At 45.1% G+C, this 21989-nt stretch overlaps 4 protein-coding genes across 5 annotated transcripts; 3 read left to right on the top strand and 1 right to left on the bottom strand.

The window, feature by feature from the left end:
- The first annotated feature begins 1477 nt into the window (after positions 1-1477).
- On the top strand, positions 1478-11423 carry atad2 (ATPase family AAA domain containing 2). The gene is made up of 31 exons (XM_028980250.1): positions 1478-1780; positions 2175-2326; positions 2410-2459; positions 2647-2797; positions 2997-3078; positions 3226-3316; positions 3429-3599; positions 3759-3870; positions 4432-4545; positions 4852-4960; positions 5063-5178; positions 5256-5430; positions 5515-5603; positions 5907-6066; positions 6147-6237; positions 6334-6651; positions 6785-6878; positions 6964-7150; positions 7293-7478; positions 7746-7881; positions 8037-8233; positions 8320-8479; positions 8590-8712; positions 8818-8961; positions 9068-9261; positions 9362-9521; positions 9608-9781; positions 10183-10593; positions 10743-10876; positions 10986-11114; positions 11229-11423. The coding sequence occupies exons 1-31, from the start codon at positions 1610-1612 to the stop codon at positions 11262-11264; spliced, it is 4617 nt and encodes a 1538-aa protein (XP_028836083.1). The 5' UTR covers positions 1478-1609; the 3' UTR covers positions 11265-11423.
- A 191-nt stretch (positions 11424-11614) lies between these two features.
- On the top strand, positions 11615-15539 carry zhx1 (zinc fingers and homeoboxes 1). Of its 2 annotated transcripts, none has more exons than XM_028979943.1 (3): positions 11615-11905; positions 12313-12577; positions 12672-15539. In XM_028979943.1, the coding sequence occupies exons 2-3, from the start codon at positions 12427-12429 to the stop codon at positions 14963-14965; spliced, it is 2445 nt and encodes an 814-aa protein (XP_028835776.1). In that variant the 5' UTR covers positions 11615-11905; positions 12313-12426; the 3' UTR covers positions 14966-15539. The 2 variants fall into 2 exon arrangements, with proteins under 2 accessions (XP_028835776.1, XP_028835775.1); XM_028979942.1 differs by having other exon boundaries at positions 11620-11747.
- A 2040-nt stretch (positions 15540-17579) lies between these two features.
- Positions 17580-19825, top strand: c5h8orf76 (chromosome 5 C8orf76 homolog). The gene is made up of 6 exons (XM_028979945.1): positions 17580-17796; positions 17882-17977; positions 18064-18207; positions 18305-18588; positions 18696-18828; positions 19191-19825. The coding sequence occupies exons 1-6, from the start codon at positions 17692-17694 to the stop codon at positions 19368-19370; spliced, it is 942 nt and encodes a 313-aa protein (XP_028835778.1). The 5' UTR covers positions 17580-17691; the 3' UTR covers positions 19371-19825.
- Positions 19426-21831, bottom strand: fam83a (family with sequence similarity 83 member A). The gene is made up of 4 exons (XM_028979944.1): positions 21210-21831; positions 20779-20946; positions 20555-20679; positions 19426-20342 (listed from the first exon to the last, which is right to left on the bottom strand). The coding sequence occupies exons 1-4, from the start codon at positions 21720-21722 to the stop codon at positions 19847-19849; spliced, it is 1302 nt and encodes a 433-aa protein (XP_028835777.1). The 5' UTR covers positions 21723-21831; the 3' UTR covers positions 19426-19846.
- Between the last annotated feature and the right edge of the window lie 158 nt (positions 21832-21989).

Below are 21989 nucleotides of genomic sequence, written 5' to 3' on the forward strand. Positions count from 1 at the left end.
TTCCTTGTATTGCAGAGAACCCTTTCTGACAAACAGCCTTTAGTTCTCACATACTGTGGTCGGTTAATGAGGTAGTACAGGATCCATGTGGTGAGGTGATGGTCCTATATTCTGTACTGGGGGTATTGGGGTATTATGGTGTTGAAAGCACTGGAGAAATCAAAGGCAAACTGAAGAGGGTCCAGTTATGAGCTCACCACAGGCTGAAGATACACAAGGACCAGCAGCTCCAGGGTCTTCATGCAGGACCGATGTGCCACCAGCCAATGGCTTTTGAAGTCCTTTGGATGTAGAGTCTTCAGCACTAGTACCACACAAGAGGTTTTCCAGAGCTGTGGTACACTCCCAGGACCTGACACCTCGAGCAGATGTCAGAATTTTATTTTATTTTGTGCAATTTTGTTCAAAGCAAACTGGCTGGGATGTAAACTATATATATATAAACAGTACAGTACAGGCCAAAAGTTTGGACACACCTTCTAATTCAATGTGTTTTCTTTATTTTCATGACCATTTACATTGGTAGATTCTCACTAAAGGCATCAAAACTATGAACACAAGAAGCTATGTACTTAACAAAAAGTGGAGACCTGACCTCCACAGTCACCGGACCTGAACCCAATCGAGATGGTTTGGGGTGAGCTGGACCGCAGAGTGAAGGCAAAGGGGCCAACAAGTGCTGAAAACCTCTGGGAACTCCTTCAAAACTGTTGGAAAAGCACTTAAGGTGACGACCTCTTGAAGCTCATCGAGAGAATGCCAAGAGTGTGCAAAGCAGTAATCAGAGCAAAGGGCGGCTATTAGTTTCATGAACAAAATTGCACAAAATAAAATTATAAATCAGATCAAGTCATATATATGCAGCTTTTAAATATAACAAAGCATGCACGTTAACTGTAAAGCTCTTTGTAAGACCATTAGTATTTTGTAATTGTGTCATTTATGGGATTAGTACTACCACACCACACCATTGAAATGAGTGACAGAACTGAGTATTGTGAGTATAAGCGGCTGATCGTCAAACGGACCTAATATTAAATGGTTGTTTTACACACGAAGCCGGCAATTCTAGTTCTGATGATCTGCAGGACCAGCTTCCAGCGACTCACGTTGTTTCTCCTTGCTACTTATCTCCCGCCAATAATCATATGAATCCGAGATCAGTCCGAGCACGGCGCGCTCCCGCTTCGTCCAATCACGTTCGCTTTCCGTGCTCGCCTTGGTCGCGCCCAAAACGCGCCGATGCACCTTCCCAAAAACTACAAACACTTAGGATTATTTTATCGACGCCGGAATTAAATGTTTTTGACGGATTAAATAAATAACCTCGATGATCGCGGCTTTGGTTACGCATAACGACAGTGAAATAGGATGTCTGTCCGAACATGTTTATTGGGGTCTAACTTTTGCTGCGGAAGCAGATGCCCCTGCGCGCGGGCAGCTGACGTCAGTGACGTTTATTGGCGCCAGAAATCAAGGAACTCGGTCGACAGTGTGTGGATAGCCGCTTGTTTTTTTTAAATTTCGATGTTAATATTCATTCTGATATGAATATTAAATTGCATCTAGCCTAATCGTTGTTTTTGGCAAGAGATTTTTTTTTTCTACAATGGTGAAGTTACGCAGCAGCGGCGGGTGTCCGGAGCCGGCAGCTCCGGAGCGGGACCCTTGTCTCGACTCGAGCTCCGAGTTTCTGTCCCTGCACCGGACTCGGCGCAAGTCGCTGCGGCACAAGTCGGGCGCTGACAGCTGCAGCAGCCCGGAGAACAGCCCGGGAAACGTGAGTCCCGTCGCCGCGTCTCAGACTGATCAGCTGTTGACTTCGTCGCAATGTTTTCGCCCCTCGTTTTAGTTTGAAGCTAGTGTTCCAATTTTGGAACAGTTCTCAAGCAGCCCACGGAGTGCTCCAGATCCCCAGATCCCAGGTATAATAGGTATAAATAGTGTGGCATGCTGCTTAAACACGAGCGGTCTGCGTTAGCCTGGTTGCTGTGCTGCCCGCTGCTGTCAGTGGTTTGAAAAGGGCGCCTTGACGCAGCCGTTCACAGCACTCCGAGCTGTAAATGAAGGAAAGGAAATCAAAGTATTAAATAAAACAGAGTTTCTGACCCTGTTGTCGATCTCTGTGTGATTTATTTATTTTTTTTAACTTGATTGAACTGTTCACGCTACAGGGGTACCTGCCTGTGAAGGAGCGCAGTGTTAATGGTGGCAGCATCCGAACCAGAGGTCAAAGGGAAAAGCCTGGGGTGACTTTTGCAGGAATGAACGGTCAAGAAAGCGATTCTCTCCTCCCAAAGGAAGAAAAAGCAAGCAGTTTTTTAAGGTAATCACAGCTCTTTTGACAGCGTGTCAGTGTATAATTCAAATGCTAAGCACTATGGCCTGTCTGCTTTCTCTTTTCCCCAGGAAATCTCCAAGGCTCTCAGGAGGAAAGGCGCCTCAGGAAGAACAAAATAGTAATTCTTTGAAATACTCCATTATAGTTCAGAGTGTGTGTGTCATTAACCTTGTGGGGTGTAGTAGCTTAGAGAGTCACAGACTCACGTATGAACCAGACAAAGTGACCGGTTCAAACCCCACTTAGTACCACGATGTCCCTGAGCAAGACGCTGAGTATAAATGTAACATGTCCTGTGGATGCAGGTGATGCTGAGAGGACGCCAACCTCCACAAGACATCGGGTGGGCTTGAGGGAGCGAACAGAGGGCCGTGTGGTTCGCCGCAGCTCGCGAATCACCAGATACAGACTTGATGCCAGGAATCAGTCTGTGCTCTATGACCGGCTTATCACCAAGTAAGGGTCCCGTTGCGTTTTGGACGACACAAGTTTGTTGTACATTGACAAAGATTCATTTATAAGCTTTTATTAAAAGTCAATAACATACAAGATATGATTAAACGTAATAGCAAAAACTAACCATATATGATAATTACTGTGTGTGCTTTGATTATAAAGCTGTCTGGAATTGAAATACTGGATGTGTCTTGTGCAGCACTGCCGAGGCTGTGCTTCAGAAGATGGATGACATGCAGAAAATGCGACGGCGGCTGAGAAGCAGAGAGGATGAAGATGAGGTGTGCAGCGCTTCCTTCAGCCGCATTTCTTTCTCGCATCACATCTGTGCTCTTTGTTTCTGTAGTTCATGAGTCCTGGCATGTTACTCCTGTGGTACAGTTGAAGTATGAATGTATATGAATGATGTTCTGCTGAATTATTTCAAGAACCTGCGAATCTACCCAAAAAGAAAAAGAGCCACGAGATCTTCTGGCCGTACAGATGGAAGTGAAGACAATCAAGGGAATGCCAATGAAGGTGCGTGTTTGAGCGAGATGTAATGCTATTGAGAAATGGGCTTGCTTTTGTTTTTTGTTTTAAACTGAAGTTAATCTAGAAACTTGAAATAGCATCAATGTCTCAATTAAAGACTTCAGTGAGGAAGATGACGATGAACAGGAGGATGAACGGGAGGAAGAAAATGATGATGCCGATGAGGAGGAGGAAGAAGAGGGAGAGGAGGAAGAAGAGGAAGACAACCAGAGAAGATATGATTTGAGGCAGAGGAAAGCCGTTGTTCGCTACCAGCCACCCCTTGAAGGTCTGTAGTTTTGTTTCAGTGTGAAATACGTTTTGTTTTATTATATTTATTAATGTTGATGTTAAGATCAGCTTTCTGAATGGCCTGTGATTAATTTGTTTTAATACGGACTAATAACTTCTCTCTGATGTCTCTTTCGTGCTCTTTTGCGTCCTTCAGAACCGAGGAAGAGGAGCATGTTTTTCAAACGTCACTCCACTCCATCCCGTCGCAGGTTCAGTTTCCCCTCGTCTGGACCCAGGAGCCCCTACAGTAGCAGGAGGACTAGCAGGTAAAGCCCCACACCACTGCCATGTTTGCTGGGGTTTGGCAGGGGTCTGGTTGGGATGTAAGAAGTGGTTTGGAAAGATTCTGGGTGTTTGGTTTAGAGTTTCTCTCCGTATTGTACATAGTACATTTTTAACCTCTGACTGAATATAAAAGCTGTGGCTTCTGTTCTGAAATGTAATCTGTTCCATCAGCAGGAGGCAGTCTGAAGGGTAAGGATCGTATTGTGGTTTTAACTGGTTAACTGGTTTTAAACGAACACTGTGTGGTGATTGGCTGGGGTGCTAGAGCTGGACAGTACACCCAGCAGATTAATTATTGTGATATTGACCCAATTTTAATGTAGATCACTGTAAACATTCTGTGTTGTGATGTGGATTTCCACCCCAAATTACAATATCACTCTTAATATATTGCTCAGCCCTACATGGTGCTAACACAAACTCTTAACATGTATTGTCAGTGTATTTATATCTTTAAATTGTATTGAATCTTTTAATTGTGTTAATGTGAAAACTTTCATTTTGATTGTGCGATCTGTGTTTTGTGTCTGGTGCGCCTGTAGACGAAGACATGCAATCCATAGCAGTGACTCCACATCCTCTTCCTCCTCGTCCTCTTCTGATGATGAGAAATTTGAGAGGAGGAGGAGTAAGAGTCGAAACAGGTCAATGAACCGGTAAGGGCGTTCTGTAGTATCAAAATACAGTCGCACAGTGTGCGTGTGTGAGCAAGCGAGAGCATGGGCATGTGTGCACATGCGTACTACAGATGTAGACAATATATTTCTTAAATGCTGATTGTGGACAAACCGGTTTGGATACATGAACTTACTAAAAAAAAAAAATCTTGATTATAAACAGTGAACATTTAACAGTATATTAGATGAAATATGACAATGATGATGAAAACAGTATTATTAAGAGAATGAGTAACTGTCTTGATTTTATAATGAGTATGTTTGTTTTTGGTGTATCTTCTGCAGATGCCTTCCCCTGAATCTGAGAAAAGATGACGTCTTGGGAATCCATAAGGATCGAATGAAAATAGGAGCGAGTCTTGCTGATGTTGATCCAATGCAGATTGACCAGTCAGTATGTTCCATCTCAACTTTTTTTTCCTTCTGAGCACTCAAGAATAGTTTGGAGACCACTTTTATTGGGTACATGAAATTCAGATCCATTTTCTGCTCATAGGTCTGTTTTGAGAGCATTGGGGGTTTGACCAGCCACATTGCTGCTCTGAAGGAGATGGTGGTGTTCCCACTCCTCTACCCAGAGGTCTTTGAGAGATTCAAGATCCAACCTCCAAGGTTACCTCTTTATATTAGACTTTTAATTGGAGATAAGAGAGCCTTTCTTTCTTAATGACTTTGTCTTGTTTGCACAGGGGTTGCCTGTTCTATGGCCCCCCTGGTACAGGGAAGACACTGGTGGCGAGGGCTCTAGCCAATGAATGCAGCCAGGGTGACCGGAGAGTGGCTTTTTTCATGAGGAAGGGTGCAGACTGCTTGAGTAAGTGGGTGGGTGAGTCGGAGAGACAGCTCAGACTGCTTTTTGACCAGGTGAGGACTCTTGCAATTTCCAGCAGTTGCACTACAGATTGCCTTCATTTTGACTTATTGTAAAATCACTTCCTCCCCATTCAGGCTTATCAGATGCGTCCATCTATAATCTTCTTTGATGAAATTGATGGATTGGCCCCAGTTCGATCCAGCAGACAGGACCAGATTCACAGGTAGATTCATATTTTTATTGATTTATTTACATTTACTTTTTACATTTACAGTATTTAGCAGACGCCTTTATCCAGAGAGAATTACAATCAGTAGTTACAGGGACAGCCCCCCTGGAGACACTCAGGGTTAAGTATCTTGCTCAGGTACACAATGGGAGTAAGTGGGGTTTTAACCCGTGACTGGTCTTCTGGTGTTACCCAACAGGCTACTACCACTCCCCAATGGTTTGTCCATAGTTTAAAAACTGTTATCTGAGGCTAAGTTGTATTTGTACAGTGAAACATTGTGGGGTTTTTTTCCAGTTCCATTGTCTCTACCCTCTTGGCCTTAATGGATGGTCTTGATAGTCGTGGTGAGATTGTTGTAATTGGTGCCACAAACCGCCTGGACTCCATAGACCCTGCACTGAGACGTCCAGGCCGCTTTGACAGGGAGTTCCTCTTCGGCCTTCCGAACAGAGATGTGAGTTTAAGATAGAAGGGATTGTCTGTAATAGGTTGTGTGTTATGGGATTTTATGTTTTTTGCTTTTTTGCTTTCAAGTCTCGAAAAGAGATTTTAAAGATTCACACAAGGCAGTGGAACCCACAGCCTTCTCAGGCTTTCCTGGAAGAACTGGCTGACAAATGTGTTGGTACGTGTTCTTTCGGTTCTTTTTACATACATGCCTGTGTCACATACCAAGTGGTATGGTAAATTAACTCTAGGTGTGCTGGTCTCCCTCTCCCAGGCTATTGTGGGGCTGATATAAAGGCTGTTTGCGCTGAGGCAGCTTTGTGTGCACTGCGGCGCCGTTACCCTCAGATCTACACTTCCTCTCAGAAGCTGCTGCTGGATGTGGCGTCTATCAACGTGGGTAGTCGTGACTTCCTCTCTGCCATGAGGAAAATGGTGCCGGCCTCGCAGAGGGCTGTGTCCTCTCCCGCCAAAGCGCTCACATCCATAATCCAGCCCCTGCTGGGTCCGTCCCTCAGCAGCATCTTGGACAGGTTGCAGAGGCTCTTCCCTCATGCTGAGCAGAGTCTGAAGAAGAGACCAGACCAAGGAGGTCAGTTATTTTACTCTACTTCCCAACCTAGCTCACACCTGTCTGATACATTTAGGTGTTTTCTTTAGTCTGTTTTTATCATATTTGGCAGTTGAAAAGATGCAAAAATCACAATTTTATCTCTCTGCAATAGGAAATGCTTTGTTTGAGGACATGCTATACAGTGATGAAGAAGAACTCTCCCAAAAACAAGGTGCTATTGCTGGGCCTTTGTTGTGTCTCAACAGGTAAGAAAAATGTATTTCAGTCAAGAAAAATGCACAGGCTTTGCTTAAGCCTAAGCCTAAAACCTTTTCCCTCTTTATCCCCCAGAAGCGTGCTCCAGCATCCCACCTCCTACAGACCCAGGCTGCTGCTGGTTGGGAGACCGGGCTCTGCACAGAGCTCTCATCTGGCCCCAGCGGTGCTCCATTCTTTGGAAAAATTCACTGTCTACACACTGGATATTGCTGTACTGTTTGGGGTTAGCACCACCAGTCCAGAGGAGACCTGTGCAAAGGTATTGATGTGTACAAAATTGGTATACTATGGTGTATATTATGGTGTGTGTGTGGTGTACATCTATTCTGTTTAATATCTATACTTTTGGCTGTATTCATTTTTGGTACTGAATCAATTTTTAATGTTTTGCTCCTTGTTAGTTGTTCTGTGAAGCGAAAAGAACTGCCCCCAGTATCCTCTACATCCCACACATTCAGCGCTGGTGGGACACAATGAGCACCTCCATCAGGGCCACGTTCTTCAGCCTTCTACATGACGTCCCCTCCTTCTCCCCTATCCTGCTGCTGGCAACATGCAGCTACCCTTACAGCTCCCTTTTCCCAGAGGTATCCACTACCACCATGTGAATGATAATGTCGCATCACTGGCCTGCTGTTTTGAGCATTTTAGTCATTGCCTTTTAAATTTATCTAATGAGACAATATAAATTAAAGCTGTATGTGTTATGTTTTGTGACATTTCATGCTTACTCTGAATTCCTGAATTCATACCTGAATTCATCATGAATCCTCTCATCAAAAGCTCATCACAGTGCCCACATACTGAAAGATTTTAACATTTTCTTTTTTTAATCCTTTTTTTTTTAATTGAAGGTGCAGGAACTGTTCTCTATGGAGAATGGGGAGGTGTACCAGGTTCCTCTCCCAACTCAACTGGAGAGGACAAAATTCTTCGAAGATCTCATTCTAAATCAAGCCTCCAAAACACCAGGGTCTAAGAGAAAAGCAGGTGGGATACAATACTTTATTACATAGATATTATCGGTTGGATATAGTTTTTATCTCTATAATTTGATCCTCATGGATCTTTTATTTTGTAGTTTCTGAATAGATTTAAGTGTATTTTTCTTATTTCATTTTATGTCTCTCATCCCCCTCTTTTAGTTCTGCAGGTGTTAGAGGTACTGCCTGTGGCTCCGCCTCCTGCTCCCCGTAAACTAACTGCGCAGGAGCAGCTTCGCCTGGAAGAGCAAGAAGAAGACACACTCAGGGAGCTCCGTCTTTTCCTGCGTGATGTCACCAACCGACTGGCCCAGGACAAGCGGTTCAAAGCTTTCACCAGACCCGTGGACATAGAAGAGGTCAGCGAGTCCTCTGTGGTCCTCCATTCCTCCCAAATGCACTGTGGTGTATGTAGTTCATATTAAAATGGCTCTGTTGTCTGTAGGTTCCTGACTACACAACTGTGATTAAGCAGCCTATGGATCTGTCCACTGTGCTGTCCAAGATTGATGCGCACAAATACGTGACTGTGAAGGAGTTCCTCTCTGATTTTAATCTGATATGGCAGAACGCTTTAGAGTACAACCCTGACAAGGATCCTTCGGGTAGGAGTCAGAAAATGAGTGCAGTCTTCTTGTTTCCTTGTTCCTTCTAGTATCTGAATTTTCATAAACTTAAAAAATTTTTTTCCTCTCTTTCAATTTTTGTTTATCAGATCGACTCATCCGCCATCGTGCTTGTGCACTGAAGGACACAGTGCATGCCATCATCAAGGATGAACTGGATGAGGATTTTGAGAAGATCTGTGAGCAAATCCAAGAGTCACGCAGCACAAGAGGTTCATTCATTCATTTCCACAAGTCTGAGCCAATGTTTCACCAGTGTGTTGTGCACATTCTCATAAATAAGCTTAAAATTATTTAATGTCCTATTGTTCTTTTAGGTTTTTCTTCATCAAGGTCCATGCCCTCCTTTTATCATGTGCAGCCAAATGTTGCAGTGATTACTGATAAGGGGAATACCTCTTCATTAGCCAAAGACGACATGAATGCTGCTCTCAGTGCAACATCTACACCTAGGCCAACAGGTTGGTTTCTAAATGGTGTCTGTGTTTGTCTTGGTGTTTATAGATGGTCCTTCATCGTAAGTGTGCATATTAAATGCCATTTTGTAAAAATTAATTCCCTGAGCAGCGTCAAAGAAAAGGCGACAGGATATAAATGTGGAAGAAGGTGAAAAGATGGAGACTGAGCTGGTGGAGCATCACGTTGAGAAACAGGCAGAGGAAACCCTGAGGAAGCTCCGCGTCTTCTTAACTGATGTAACCAACCGGCTGACTGAGGACAAGCGTTTCAAGATATTTGCTGAGCCTGTGGATGTTAGTGAGGTGGGCCTGCAACTGAAATTGACCCACATGCACAGTGTTTTGATTTGGGAATTTTGTTTGTATTAACTTCATATCCAAATAATCCTGTCACTCTCAAAAGGTTCCCGACTACACAACTGTCATTAAGCAGCCCATGGACCTGTCCACTGTGCTCTACAAAATAGACCATGAGAAGTACATGACTGTGAAGGACTACTTCTGTGATGTGGATCTGATATGGCAGAACGCATTACAGTACAACCCGGATACAGATTCCTCAGGTGACTAGACCGCACAGCTGGCATTGGAAGCTTTTCAGTCAGTATGGTCATATGTTGCAACTTTTAAAATGCTTGTTGTTTATCAGGTCGACTAATTAGGCAGCGTGCCAGTGAGCTGAAAGAAACGGTTCACAGCATTATAAGAGACGAACTGAACAAGGACCTAGAGAAGACTTGTCAACAGATCAAGGAATTCCTCACTAAGAAAGCAAAGGATGTACAGCCTCTGTCACATAAAGATGCACTAACATCAGAACCTGGTAAGGGGGAACAGTGGGTTTTAAAACATAAGAGGTATAGTGAAAGTGAAGTGATTTAATTGTTAAACACTGCAGCACAGCGCACGGTGACACAACAAAATGTGTCCTCTCCTTTTAACAATCACCCTTAGTGAGCAGTGGGCAGCCATGACAGGCACCCGGGTGCAGTGTGTGGGAATGGTGCTTTGCTCGGTGGCACCTTTCCGGCTCGGGATTTGTACCGGGCTGCTTCCTTAACCGCCAGGCCACCACTGCCCCAAATGTACCATAGTCACCCTAATGTGAGGCTGTTGGACCTAGTGGTACAGCAGGTCTCTGAAATATTGTTTTATTGCAGTTAGAATAGTAGCACTGACAGAGACCATGTAATTGTGTGATTTTAACATTTCCTCCCTTTTAAGCATCTTTAAAGAGAAGGCGGAGGAGAACATGGAGCCATGGTGTTATCAGGAGAACAAGATCTTCTCACTCAAAAGCTGCTCCTGTCAATGATCATGATGAGGATGAAGAGGAAGAGGATGGACAAACAGATGAAAAAAACCTAGCTCCTGAGAATATAAGCATAACAGAGGAGGATGCCATGGAGACTGAGACCTGCAGATCTCCACCAGTGGATGGAAAGGACTGCTCTCGGTTGAGAGAAGGTGGGGCTGAGGATTGCACCATTGGAGGAGAAGCACTTGAAGACAGCCAGTGTGTCAGGAGCGTTTCAGAGAGAATGGAGGCTGAGATGGAGAACCCAGACCTGGAACGGTTGGAGACAGAGACTGCAGAGGCAGCACCTGTGGTGTGTGATGTGGAGGCAGGATTAGGTAAGGAAATGTAAAGACTCAGTGGCTTTTTTCTTTTCTTAAACATGTCTGTGCTTTTGTCTTTCAGTGCTGTTTCCAAGCCAGATTCCAACAAAGTGCAAACATATGGGGCCAATTAAAGTAATTTTTTTTCTTTTCTTGTATTATAGAAATGGGCCCGAGGCGCATGACCAGATCTCTGAAGAACCATGTGCAGCAACAACAGCTCATAAATATGGATTACGCAATGAGGATCCTGGAGGAGAACAACCAGCAACTAGTGGTTGATCATGAGAAACTCAAGGTGGGTTCCTTAAATTCTAGGTACGTTTCAGGCATCAGCCCTTCACAGTGTTTACAGATTATTTTGGACCTGTTCAGTCCCATCTGACCCCTCTGCGTTTTTATTTTAGGAGCTGCTAAAGCAGGTGATCTCAAAGACAGAAGGTTATGAGGTGGACCAGCTTGAGAAGCTTTATGCCATCCTTTGCCAGAGTATATACAGACATAGGAAAGACTATGACAAGACTGCTCTTATTCAGGTATGTACTAATGAAGATGTGGATATGGTGCATTGTAGCATTCATTTTATTTGGGCCAGAATGTATGTATTTATTTATTTGTAATCTAATATATGTGTGTCTCATCTGTTCCAGGAAATGGCGAAGGCGATTGAAGATTTTTACATTTGAATGTTTATATATTCATTCATATTTTTTTTCTGCTGCTGAATATTTGTGCGAAATAACCAGTTAACATGCTACTTTTGCTGACAATTTTTTGCTTTGTTGTAAATATTTTGTTTTGGATTCATAAAAAAAAACAAAAACAATAAAAACACTGAACATTCACCGCTGTAGCATAGTGTCACTTCCTTTTTACACGAGTAATATAATGGCAACACGCAAGCTGTAGTATTTGTGGAGAGCTGGATGAAGGCGGGCGCCAGCACCACCTCGTTCGAACTGTGTTTTCACGACCTGTTCAAGTTACGGCGGGGAGTCGCCTGGCGATGACGTCACGCCGTATTACACTGACAGCGGTGACGCCTGGTCTTTACCCAAAAAAAAAAAAAAGAACTGCCATTAAAACCAGCACGAATTAGCGTGGTCTTCACAGAGTGTGTGATGCGCCGGTAGGCGGTCGGGGGGAGACTTTCGGCGTCGCCAGATGCGGTAGGAGTTTGTGGGTCCCGGCGTGAATGCGGGGCTGTACGGGCGACATGTACGGCGCTTTTCTGCGCCTGTAGTGCGCGGCGGACTCGGGTCGCCGCCTCTGTTGCTTCGTCGCTGCAGCCCGATCCTTTTAAAACAGCGAGGCGGCGTCTGTCCCGGTGAGTTGTGCAGCTAGCATCGCAGTTCGGCGGAGGACGAGTGTCACCAGCCGCCGGTGTTTCGCGTCGCCGCTTAAAACTGCGCAAACGCGGCGGTGTGGCGCTCGCCGGCCGCCGGCCGCTGCTCTGCTCTGCTGTGGGTTGGCGTGGCGCTGTTGAATGCTCCGTGGAGTTCTTGCCTCCTCGGCTTTGTGCGTGTAGCGTAGCCCGGTGCATTGTGCGCCTCCGCTTAGCCTTTTGGGAGGACGCGGGGACCAGCTAACCGCTCACTTCACGCGGTGCTCAAACGCTGAGGATCTGCCAGATTTACATTGAAATGCGAATTTACGGTCTGTGCGGCTGTCGTGGGTAGGCAGGATCACTTCGGCAGTGTGGAATCATGACACTACTTTCAATTTGCATTGCAGGGCAAATGACAAACTGGAGTTTGTCGTGTGAGGGGGGCTACCACTGAAAGAACAGAAAAGCAAAGGCTCCCCAAAAAGAATCCAGACCTTCGTGTTGCGCCAAATAATTGCACAATGGCGAGTCGAAGAAAGTCGACGACCCCTTGCATGGTCCTTCCGTCACACGTCGTGGAGCAGGAGGGAATGGAGGACGACGAAAGAGCCGAGAGCTCCACCGATGCTGGTGCCGCAGAAGGAGCCCTGCTGCCTGCTGAAGCTGATTCGGGTGAGGAACGGTGCTGAGTGTCAGATTTGATAGAAAGTAGAATTGCCAACATCTTTTGGTCTGAAACTGACCTTGTCATCAAATCACTTTTCAGAGCATGATGCACATCATCATACCGGAGATGACAACTATGCCCATCCTTCCAAACGGCAAAGCCAGGCGGTCACTGACCTAACATCCGATGGCAGTTTAGCGCTGAATGAAGCGGAGGACGGTGAAGAAACCTCAGTGTCGGGTATTTCGCTTAGCAAGACGCCCATAATGAAAATGAAGAGCAAATCGGAGCCGAAGAGGATCGCAGTGTCTCTCAAAGGACTGGACGAGTGTGATATGCTGGTTGATAATGAAGGTGAGCAGGAACCCATGGAGGCTGTTGGTGGTTCAATACCCATTGAGATGGTGGGCCAACTTCACAGTGATGCGGCCAAGCATAGTGTCCTTGTGAACATTCCCAATGCCGTGTCCACTGAGAAGAAGGCAGTCCTCAACTCGACAACCGTTCTTCCGGCCGGCCTGGCTCAGGTTCTGTCTGCACTGCAGGCCCAACAGACTGCCCAGGCCCAACTTCTGATACCAGTCAGCAGCATACCGACTTACAACGCGGCCATGGATACTAACGTAATCCTGGTGAACACCTACAAGAAGTTTCCTTACCCGTCTGTGTCCGAGATTATGGGGCTGGCTGCTCAGACCAAGTTCAGTGAGGAGCAGATCAAAATCTGGTTTTCGGCACAGCGGCTCAAGCATGGAGTGAGCTGGACGCCCGAAGAGGTGGAAGAGGCCAGGAGGAAGCAGTTTAATGGCACGGTGCACACCGTGCCTCAGACAATCACAGTGATTCCAGCTCACCACCTCTCTGCCACCAACGGCCTGCAGTCCATCCTTCAGACCTGTCAGATCGTCGGCCAACCAGGCCTCGTCCTCACGCAGGTGGGCACTGCCAACAGCTTACCAGTCACCGCCCCAATAACCCTCACCGTCGCCGGAGTTCCCAGTCAAAGCCAAGCCCCGAAGGTCCTGAGCAGCCAGGCCAGCACTGCCGTCAGCGAAACCAAGAGGGCCACCACAGTCCAGCCCCCGTCACTGACCCCGCAGGAGAACTCTGCCCTGAGCGCCGAGCAGTTCGGAATGAGGCCCAAGAAGTCAAAGGAGCAGCTGGCGGAGCTAAAAGCCAGCTACCTGAAGAACCAGTTTGCCAGTGACGCCGAGATCGCGCGCCTGATGAAGCTTACCAATCTGACCAAAGGCGAAATAAAGAAGTGGTTCAGTGATACACGGTACAACCAGCGCAACTCCAAGAACAGTCATGTGATCGTCTTCCAAGAGAACGTGAGGACCGGCAGCAGTAGCAACAGCGCCACCATTGTCATCGACTCGAGTGACGAAACGCCGCAGTCACCAACACAGTCGCCCGTTAAAGAGAAGGAGACGCGTACCAAGACCTGGAACCCGTTTCCGGACTTTACGCTTCAAAAGTTTAAGGAAAAGACCCCCGAGCAACTTGTGGTTTTAGAGGAGAGCTTTCAGAAGTGCGACACGCCCACAGACGAGGAGTTGAGCCGATTGAGGACCGAGACCAAGCTCACCAGGAGGGAGATCGATGCCTGGTTTACCGAGAAGAGGAAAACCCCAGTAGCTGACGAGAGTGATTCAAGGAAGGGGAGCCAGACACCGCCCGGAGGTAGAAGGTGTAACAGAGACAAGATCACCAAGAAAACGCCAGAGCAGTTGCATATGTTGAAGAGTGCCTTCGTGCGTTCTCAGTGGCCAACCACCGAAGAGTACGACAAACTGGCCGAAGAGAGCGGCCTTCCCAGGCCCTACATTGTCAACTGGTTTGGAGACACCCGCTACTCTTGGAAAAACGGAAACCTCAAATGGTTTTTTTATTATCAGAGTGGAAACGTGGAGGCCATGAACGGGAACAGGAACCGGAAACGGAGGATCCGGAACCGGGGCTGGGGGAGGTCCCGCAGCAGGAGGCCCAAAAAGGCCACAGGCCTGGAGAAATTGCCTCCAATAAAGTTCAAGAGTGGCAAGGACATCCTGAGAGAGTATTACCTCAAGCACAAGTTCCTGAGTGAGCAAGACTTGGATGAACTTGTGGCAAAGTCCAATATGAGTTATGAACAGGTGAGGGAGTGGTTTGCGGAGATTCAGAGCAAGGCGGACTTGGGCACGAACCCTTTCGAAGACGCGGCCACCAACGAGGACCAGGAAGAGGAGGAGGAGTCGCTGGGTGAAAACGAGATGGGCGCTGAGGAGCAGGGGACCGCTCCTGCCGTTGGGGACGAGGGACGCGACGACGATGATGACACTGATGACAGTGACACCTGGGAGCCTCCAAAGAGCGTTCAAAAAACTCTGTCTGGTTCGGAGGAGCCGTGACCGGCGGATGCAGCACACGCGTTCGGCACTGTCAGTGTGGTCATGTACACTGCCTGACTGATTCCCACTATCGTACACCCCATGCACCTTTTACACTTAAATCATCCAAGTGTTCAGACATTTTAACTCGTGAGTGGAAGGTAACGCTTTTGAGAAATAATTCGGGAAAAACTGCTTATCGGCTCATTACACCTAGTGTTACAGTAATTAATGCCATGAAGAAGGCTCATTAATTTTCTTTTTTTTTGAATAGCTAGTAACATGATTCTCGCATATTCATGTGTTAAATTAATTTATTTAATTCCCCGTGGCAAAGCCCTCTTTTGTACGTAGTGAAAGAAGATGCAAAGGAACGGTGTAAAGGGGTTCTCTGCTTACGGCGTGGAGGACCTGTGGTGCCAAAGTTACTCTGATGAATGTTAATGGTCCCCTCTGTTATAAAAAAAAAAAAAGCTGTTTATCAGGGGAGTATGATCTGTGTTGCTGGAAATGAAACTGACAGCGGCACGAATTAGGCACTTTTTCAACCACTGTATGATTGAACAGTGGTGTAAAAAAAAAAAAAAAAAAAAAACATCCTGACAAGCCACCTTAAATCTCTGTAACCATCTGATGGTTTTGAGAGACCAAACGTTTCACAATGTGTGTGTGTAAAAAAAAAAAAAAAAAAAAAAAAACGTAGTCGGTGTTTGATCATCACACCCTCCATTCACTGACAGTAAAGTGTTACAGCACAACCAAGAAACCAATGAAGACGTGTTGCGATTACTGCGTTTCCGTGAGATTCATGTTCGTGTGGAGATCTTGCTAATGTGCTCTCTGTTTGTGTGTTTTAACAATCATCACTCCTCCTTTTTTATTTTGATTTTTTGCATAGTGCCTGTATGTGAGGGGGTGCAGAACCGTTTGTGGACTCTCACATTTTTCCAGCCGGACTGTTTCAAAGCCAGTCTTTTCTAGTTTGTGTCTGCATGCATGTTGCTTTATAAGGTTTTGCTTTCTATTTGCTGAAATAGTGTGTAGAACGGCGCTTTCTCTTTCTCCTCCTTTTTTTTTATTCCTGGGAAACCAAACAAAGGTCTCCCTTTGGCACAATGTTTTACAAGAAGAAATTGATCAACAAACTTGAAAACAATCTGTGATATTTTAAATTTTCATGATTACTATAAATAACTTGACTTTTTCCAAGTTTTAAAGTGGATCAATATAATGGCCTTATGTGCATTTAGATTTTTTAGGATGCTGTGCATTAAAGGGGATTGATTTGATAAGATGGATCTCTTCACCATGCAGCATGGTATACTCTTCTGATTGTTTTACATGCATGAGAACTGTACAATGGCTATCAGCACTATTAAAAATATCACCATCCCCAGAATTGCATGCAATAACTATTAAGCAAGAGACAGGAGGAAGAGTTGCTCATTTTGTACATATGATCTTTTATGATCTTTTATGATCCTGTATTTTACAAGTAGTTTTTAACAGTTTTCTATGTTTCTATTTATGGTAATGATGAATACCGCCTGGAATTTCAGTGGATTGCTTTTATGATGTGTGATGATTGGAAGCAAGATTCTAAACATGGGAATTGTAGCTGATTGAAACGATTTGCTTTATTTCACGTCAGTTCCCATAGGTTCAGAGTGTATGTTTTTTCACAACAGCCTGCAACACTTTGATGTCGCTCTTAAAATGCAAATGTGTTGTACAGTAGATGGTAAGTACTGTATTAACATAGTAGCCAATAATTCAGACCTGTCCTGTGTACTATTTTTCAACCTAGAACTACTCTTATAAGACAAGCTTGTTCTCTAGTTTGAAAGTAAATGCTTCTAGGAGTATTTCCTTTTGGAATTTTGTGCTGGTACGGAATAAATCGTTTTAACTTACTCCGTTGTTTCTGGCCTTTTACCATAGTTACAACATGATTAGTGTTCGTGATTATTTAGTGATTATAAGTGATAGTGATTATCAGGGTGGTAGTAACCTAGTGGGTAACACACTCGCCTATGAACCAGAAGACCCGGGTTCGAATCCCACTTACTACCATTGTGTCCCTGAGCAAGACACTTAACCCTGAAATTGCTCCCGGGAGTCTGTCCCTGTAATACTGATTGTAAGTCGCTCTGGATAAGGGCGTCTGATAAATGCTGTAAATGTAAATTATTTTAGGCTTTTGTGTATTTATTGAAAGTCGTCTGTGGGGGACATGGAGATCTTCAGATTCAAAAAAAGGAAAAAATAGTGAAACATACATAGAAAAATGTAAATTATTATTGCTACATGATGGTGGATATTCACTGGACAAAGCTGATCAAAGCTTCATTCCCAAGAGCCATAGACCTTGTGCAATAATTCTCATTTAAGATAATTATATCCAATTTTTTACTTATTTGAGGATTATTCAATACCTTTTAATGAAAATAATATTTATAAATAATAAAATCTGAACTGGTTGTGTTTTCCTTAAAATGTCATTAAATTAAGTTGGAGGAACAGTTCCCTGAATTCTGGTTTCATGCCGGGATCTGAAAAATGCAACACAGTGTGTTGCCAAGTTTGGATACTTCATGTCGCCATTTGGCGACTTTTCCACGGCTGTATTTGTTGTTGATTTTTAGCCGCCTCTGGCAACACGCGGTGTGCTGTCGGTCGCGCCTCGCTCGTGTTCAGAAGTTAAGCTGCGTGATGCTGCGTGTTGTTATCGGGCGCGGTTGGTTGTAATGGAGATTTTCGGCAGCACGTTCGACGACTCGGTCTTTGTCGCAGCGAGAGATCGGCTCTCGGCAAGCATCCCGTCCTACCGCGCGAAACTCTGCGAGCCGAGGGTAAGCAGTGGAGTCGTCTTCTTTTATTCGACTCTTCACCCCGGTTACCTTAACAAACTGCATGTGCGCATTTGTCTTATTCAAGTGGTTTTGTAAAGACACGGACACGGAAGACACGACAGAGAGACAGAAAACCTTGAAATTTCGAGCAGATTTGGCGTTCAGGCGACGACAGTACGAGGTAACGGGGACCTCTGCTTACCAGCAAATACAATTTTTTCTGAATTCGCCTTAAACCATGACGCCTTTTGCATGGTTTGTGTTCAGAGCGCCTTAAGGGACTACACAGCATGCCTGTCATTCATTCCCGATGGGAATCTGTCCGTCAGACGGGATGTTTTGGAAGGCGCCGCACGGTGCTGCTGTCACCTGGGCAGACGGGAGCAGGCTCTGGACACCACGGAAAAACTTGTGAGGGCTCATCTCTCATGAAAATCCATCAAATCCATTTTTTTTCACCTTGCCCTTAAAGCCGATCTGTGTGTGTTTTATTCTGCGTTTTGACCAGAGGGCAGAGGCATCGAACACCTGTCACCTTACCTGCGTCTTGCAGTTGGAGCTGAGCATCCACCAGCGGTTTGGTGACCTGCGTGGTCAGATCTCAGCGCTGCAGCGGCTCTGTTCGCTCCATCCTTTCAACCCCTGGTACTGGTTTAAACTCGCCTCCGGTTCCCAGTCTCTGCTGGAGTCTTCCCCACAAGCTGGACGGGAGGCTGAGGTCGGGGGTGATGAGCAACGGAAGGAGAACGGAGAGCTTTGGCTGAAAGCCTGCGTGGGTTTTGTTCGAAGCAGGTAGATTTTGTCTGTTTTTTTTAGTACCTACTTATTTTTGCATCCTGCAGAATTACAGTTACAGTTGCAGGGAGGTGTAGATTGAAATTATTTCCTTTTCGGCTTAGGCTGCTGTTCGGGATTCTCAGGATCCAGCAGTCATCCTTTGTACTGCTGAGTAGTGAGAAGGCAATGCAAGATTCTGACCAGGCCCTGCGGAACCTGAAGCCCACCGAGAGGTCACTCGAAATAATCTCTGAGGTCAGAGGTCACTACACTACATAGTAAATTTCTCACTCAAGTGGGGCTATAGGGTCATTTATAAATTTCAAATGCCAAAATGTTATTGCTTCTTTTAAACCTTTTAAAGTGACAGGCTTTAGATAGCGAATAAAGCCCTCCATCGGAACACAGAATCCCACTGGAACTGATGAAATTCCTCTCTACACATATGCAGATATTTTATTCATTAACAGCCCTTTCCAAACAATTGCTTCCGATCTAAAAAAAAAAAAAAAAAAAAAACAATTTCTAAATGACCCTAAACTGTGGTGTATATGTTTCATTCATTAGGCACTAAAAAACAGAACGCATCCAGAGACTGAGTTCAGCATCTCTTTCAGGTAATGGCAGAAGACCTAATTCCAGAAAAAATGAGGGAAGATAACCAAGATGGGGAGAGCTTGGCTGGTCTGAGCATTAAGAACTTTGAGGAGAGATGGTGGGACAAACTAACAAGTGCTGGGTTGATGGAGAAGGAACCAGGCACCTTCAAGATGTCACAAGGGACAGATTCTGTATGAATGGATCTTTTTTTCTATTTAAGTGTTGCATTTTTAAATTGAGAGCGGTGTAGAATAAAGTTCAGAAAATCAGTTTATTGGTGATATTATGGATGATTTGCAATTTGCCTTTTTACACAAAATATATAGTCTACATCAAAATTCTATAGTCCAGAAATGATGTTTTCATCCTAATTATTTATTTATTTTTTTTGTTAATTAGAGATTAATCATACTAATCATCTAACAAATGATTGGTAATGTGTTACAACAAACTCACAGATGTTTTTAAAACCTACCACCTTTATTATCAGGCCATTAAGAAACACTGCATTTCAATCTGAAAGTCACTCAGTACTAAAGACTTCCATAAATGTTGTTATTGGCTGGTCAGTTCAACATTTCTTACATTTCTGCTCTTTTATTTGTTTTATTTACCATTTTTTTTAAACAATTAAACAATCTTGTTGTATGGAGCAATTTATTCATCTTTATGCTCAAAACCAGTGTCTAGTGAGTGGTGCCCTAGCACACGGACGGGCGTTGCTGGTGATGGGTGTCCAGGGCAAGAGCGTTGTTCTCTGACCGCTGATGGGTCGCACGCTCGGCCCTATTGCAGCATGCTGTGGACTCCACCACAGAAACCTGTGCTGCATTGCAGTGGCGGCACACTGTCGGTTCTGCAAGGCTGAGGGCCAAGGTTGACCAGCGATGTTGGTGGCGGTGATGCGAGGTGCACATGGAGGCGTGTGTTGGAGAGCAGCCCGGTCTCTTTCAGTATTACTGTCACTGGAATCTGCTGGGGACGGCCGGGCATGTGACGCTTCTGTACTGAACCTGGAGAGGCTCTTCAAGGTTCCTGTCACAGGAATGCCTTGTACTGGCACGGAGGTGGCGTACAGTCTGCGGAACTCCAGGTCAAAATGCTTAACAGCACCGCCCTTAATCAGCATGGCCAGGCTCCGGTGGACCTGCCAGGACAGCCAGGAGAAACTGCAGCAAATTATAGTGGAGGTGGGAGAAACACCAGTGACAAAAGTGTCTCGTCCTCAGGTTCATTTAAAATGCTCAATAAATGCAAATATTGGAAATTGTTTATAAACCTAGGATAATGTTTCCTCTCAAAATGTTAAATTATTATTTTAAAAAAATTGGTGAAGAAAAAGATTTGTATAGTAATAACATCTTAACATGACATCTTGTACCTGTATGACCCAACAAGGACCTGGGCGCAGTCAACAATGATGAACTTCTCTTTAATTTGACCAGCAAATTTCCTCCCGGATTTAGCACAGTAGCTCTGTCCACACACACTACGGATGGACATTTTCTGGAAGATGGAAGGCAGGTCTAACATTTCCCACTGTTCAATACTTATGTTATATGTAATTGCTCCTCGTGCATTTTATGGTGATAGAATATGACTCACAGTGAGGTGGGGTCGGGTAATCTGAAGATTCTTGCACATCTCTACAAATATGTGCAGATGCACGTGGTCCAGCAGGAGGTACACTACCACATTGCGCTTTGTTGTTGCTTCCAGGATGTCGCATAAAATCTCCACGTCGCTGAACGTGTCCATTACTACAGCCAGTACCTAAGTGCCATTTATATGTAGATAAATACACATTGTGTATTATTATTCATTTATTGACACCGTTCTTCAAAAGATCGATTGTGATGAGATTTTTTTTTTTTTATTCTTTTCATACTCATCAAACATCTCAGCGCTACTCATTTTACGCGCTTCCATCACCAGATGAATGAAATCACTCGTGATGATTTCTAGTTGGTTGTGGACACTGATTAGACAACAGCCATTACTTTGTAGTGTATGTTTTTTGTGTATCTTGCACTTACTGTTGTGGCTTTTCTGATAAAATTACGCAGAAGGTCTTTCATGCAAGCCGACCGGTTTGACTGGAAAAAGACCTCCACACTGGGCATCCCTCGCAGGTGATAGCTCCAGTCAGCCACTGGCCAGCCGTGGTCCAACTCTGGAGGATTGCTGTCCGTGTCCATGGGCAGGTACGTTTGTGATTCGCCAGAGGTCGAACCTCTGTCAGCACATCCCTCACTTTCTTCTCCAGGCTCAGTAACTTCAGAACTTCGACACTTCGCCAAGATATAGTCCTTCTCTTCCATGGATAGAAAATCCACTTCTCCCTCTCTGGTCAGAGTTTGCTGGTATGCTTCTAGCCCTCCATCCAACAGTGCGTCGGTCGCCAGGCGGGCACTCTCATTGTGGCTCAGGTCCATAACGGACTGCTGAACAGAGGGGTATCTTACCTCTTGGAGACGTCGCCTCACTTTCCCCAGAGGCTTGGGTCTCAGGTAACACTGAACTGAGAGCCCATCACTTTCAAGATTCATATTTAAAGACTGTCTGTCTGCTGTGGCACACTGGTTTTTCCTAACACCTCCTCACTGTCACCATCTGCGTTGTTGTTTCTTCTCAGGAATGGGAGTGGACCTCTAATGTGATAAATAACAGCGTGCAAAGTCCCTGAGGTGTGTTCAGTTCTCAACATACCCCCAGGAATGGGTGGGTTGGAGGAGGACCGGTGATGTGCACAGCCTGTCATGTCGATGCAGAACAGCAACCAGACAATGTGCAGGCACTCCAGTAATCTTGCTGCA

Source organism: Denticeps clupeoides, chromosome 5 (assembly GCF_900700375.1).
Source record: "Denticeps clupeoides chromosome 5, fDenClu1.1, whole genome shotgun sequence".
NCBI lineage: Eukaryota > Metazoa > Chordata > Actinopteri > Clupeiformes > Denticipitidae > Denticeps > Denticeps clupeoides.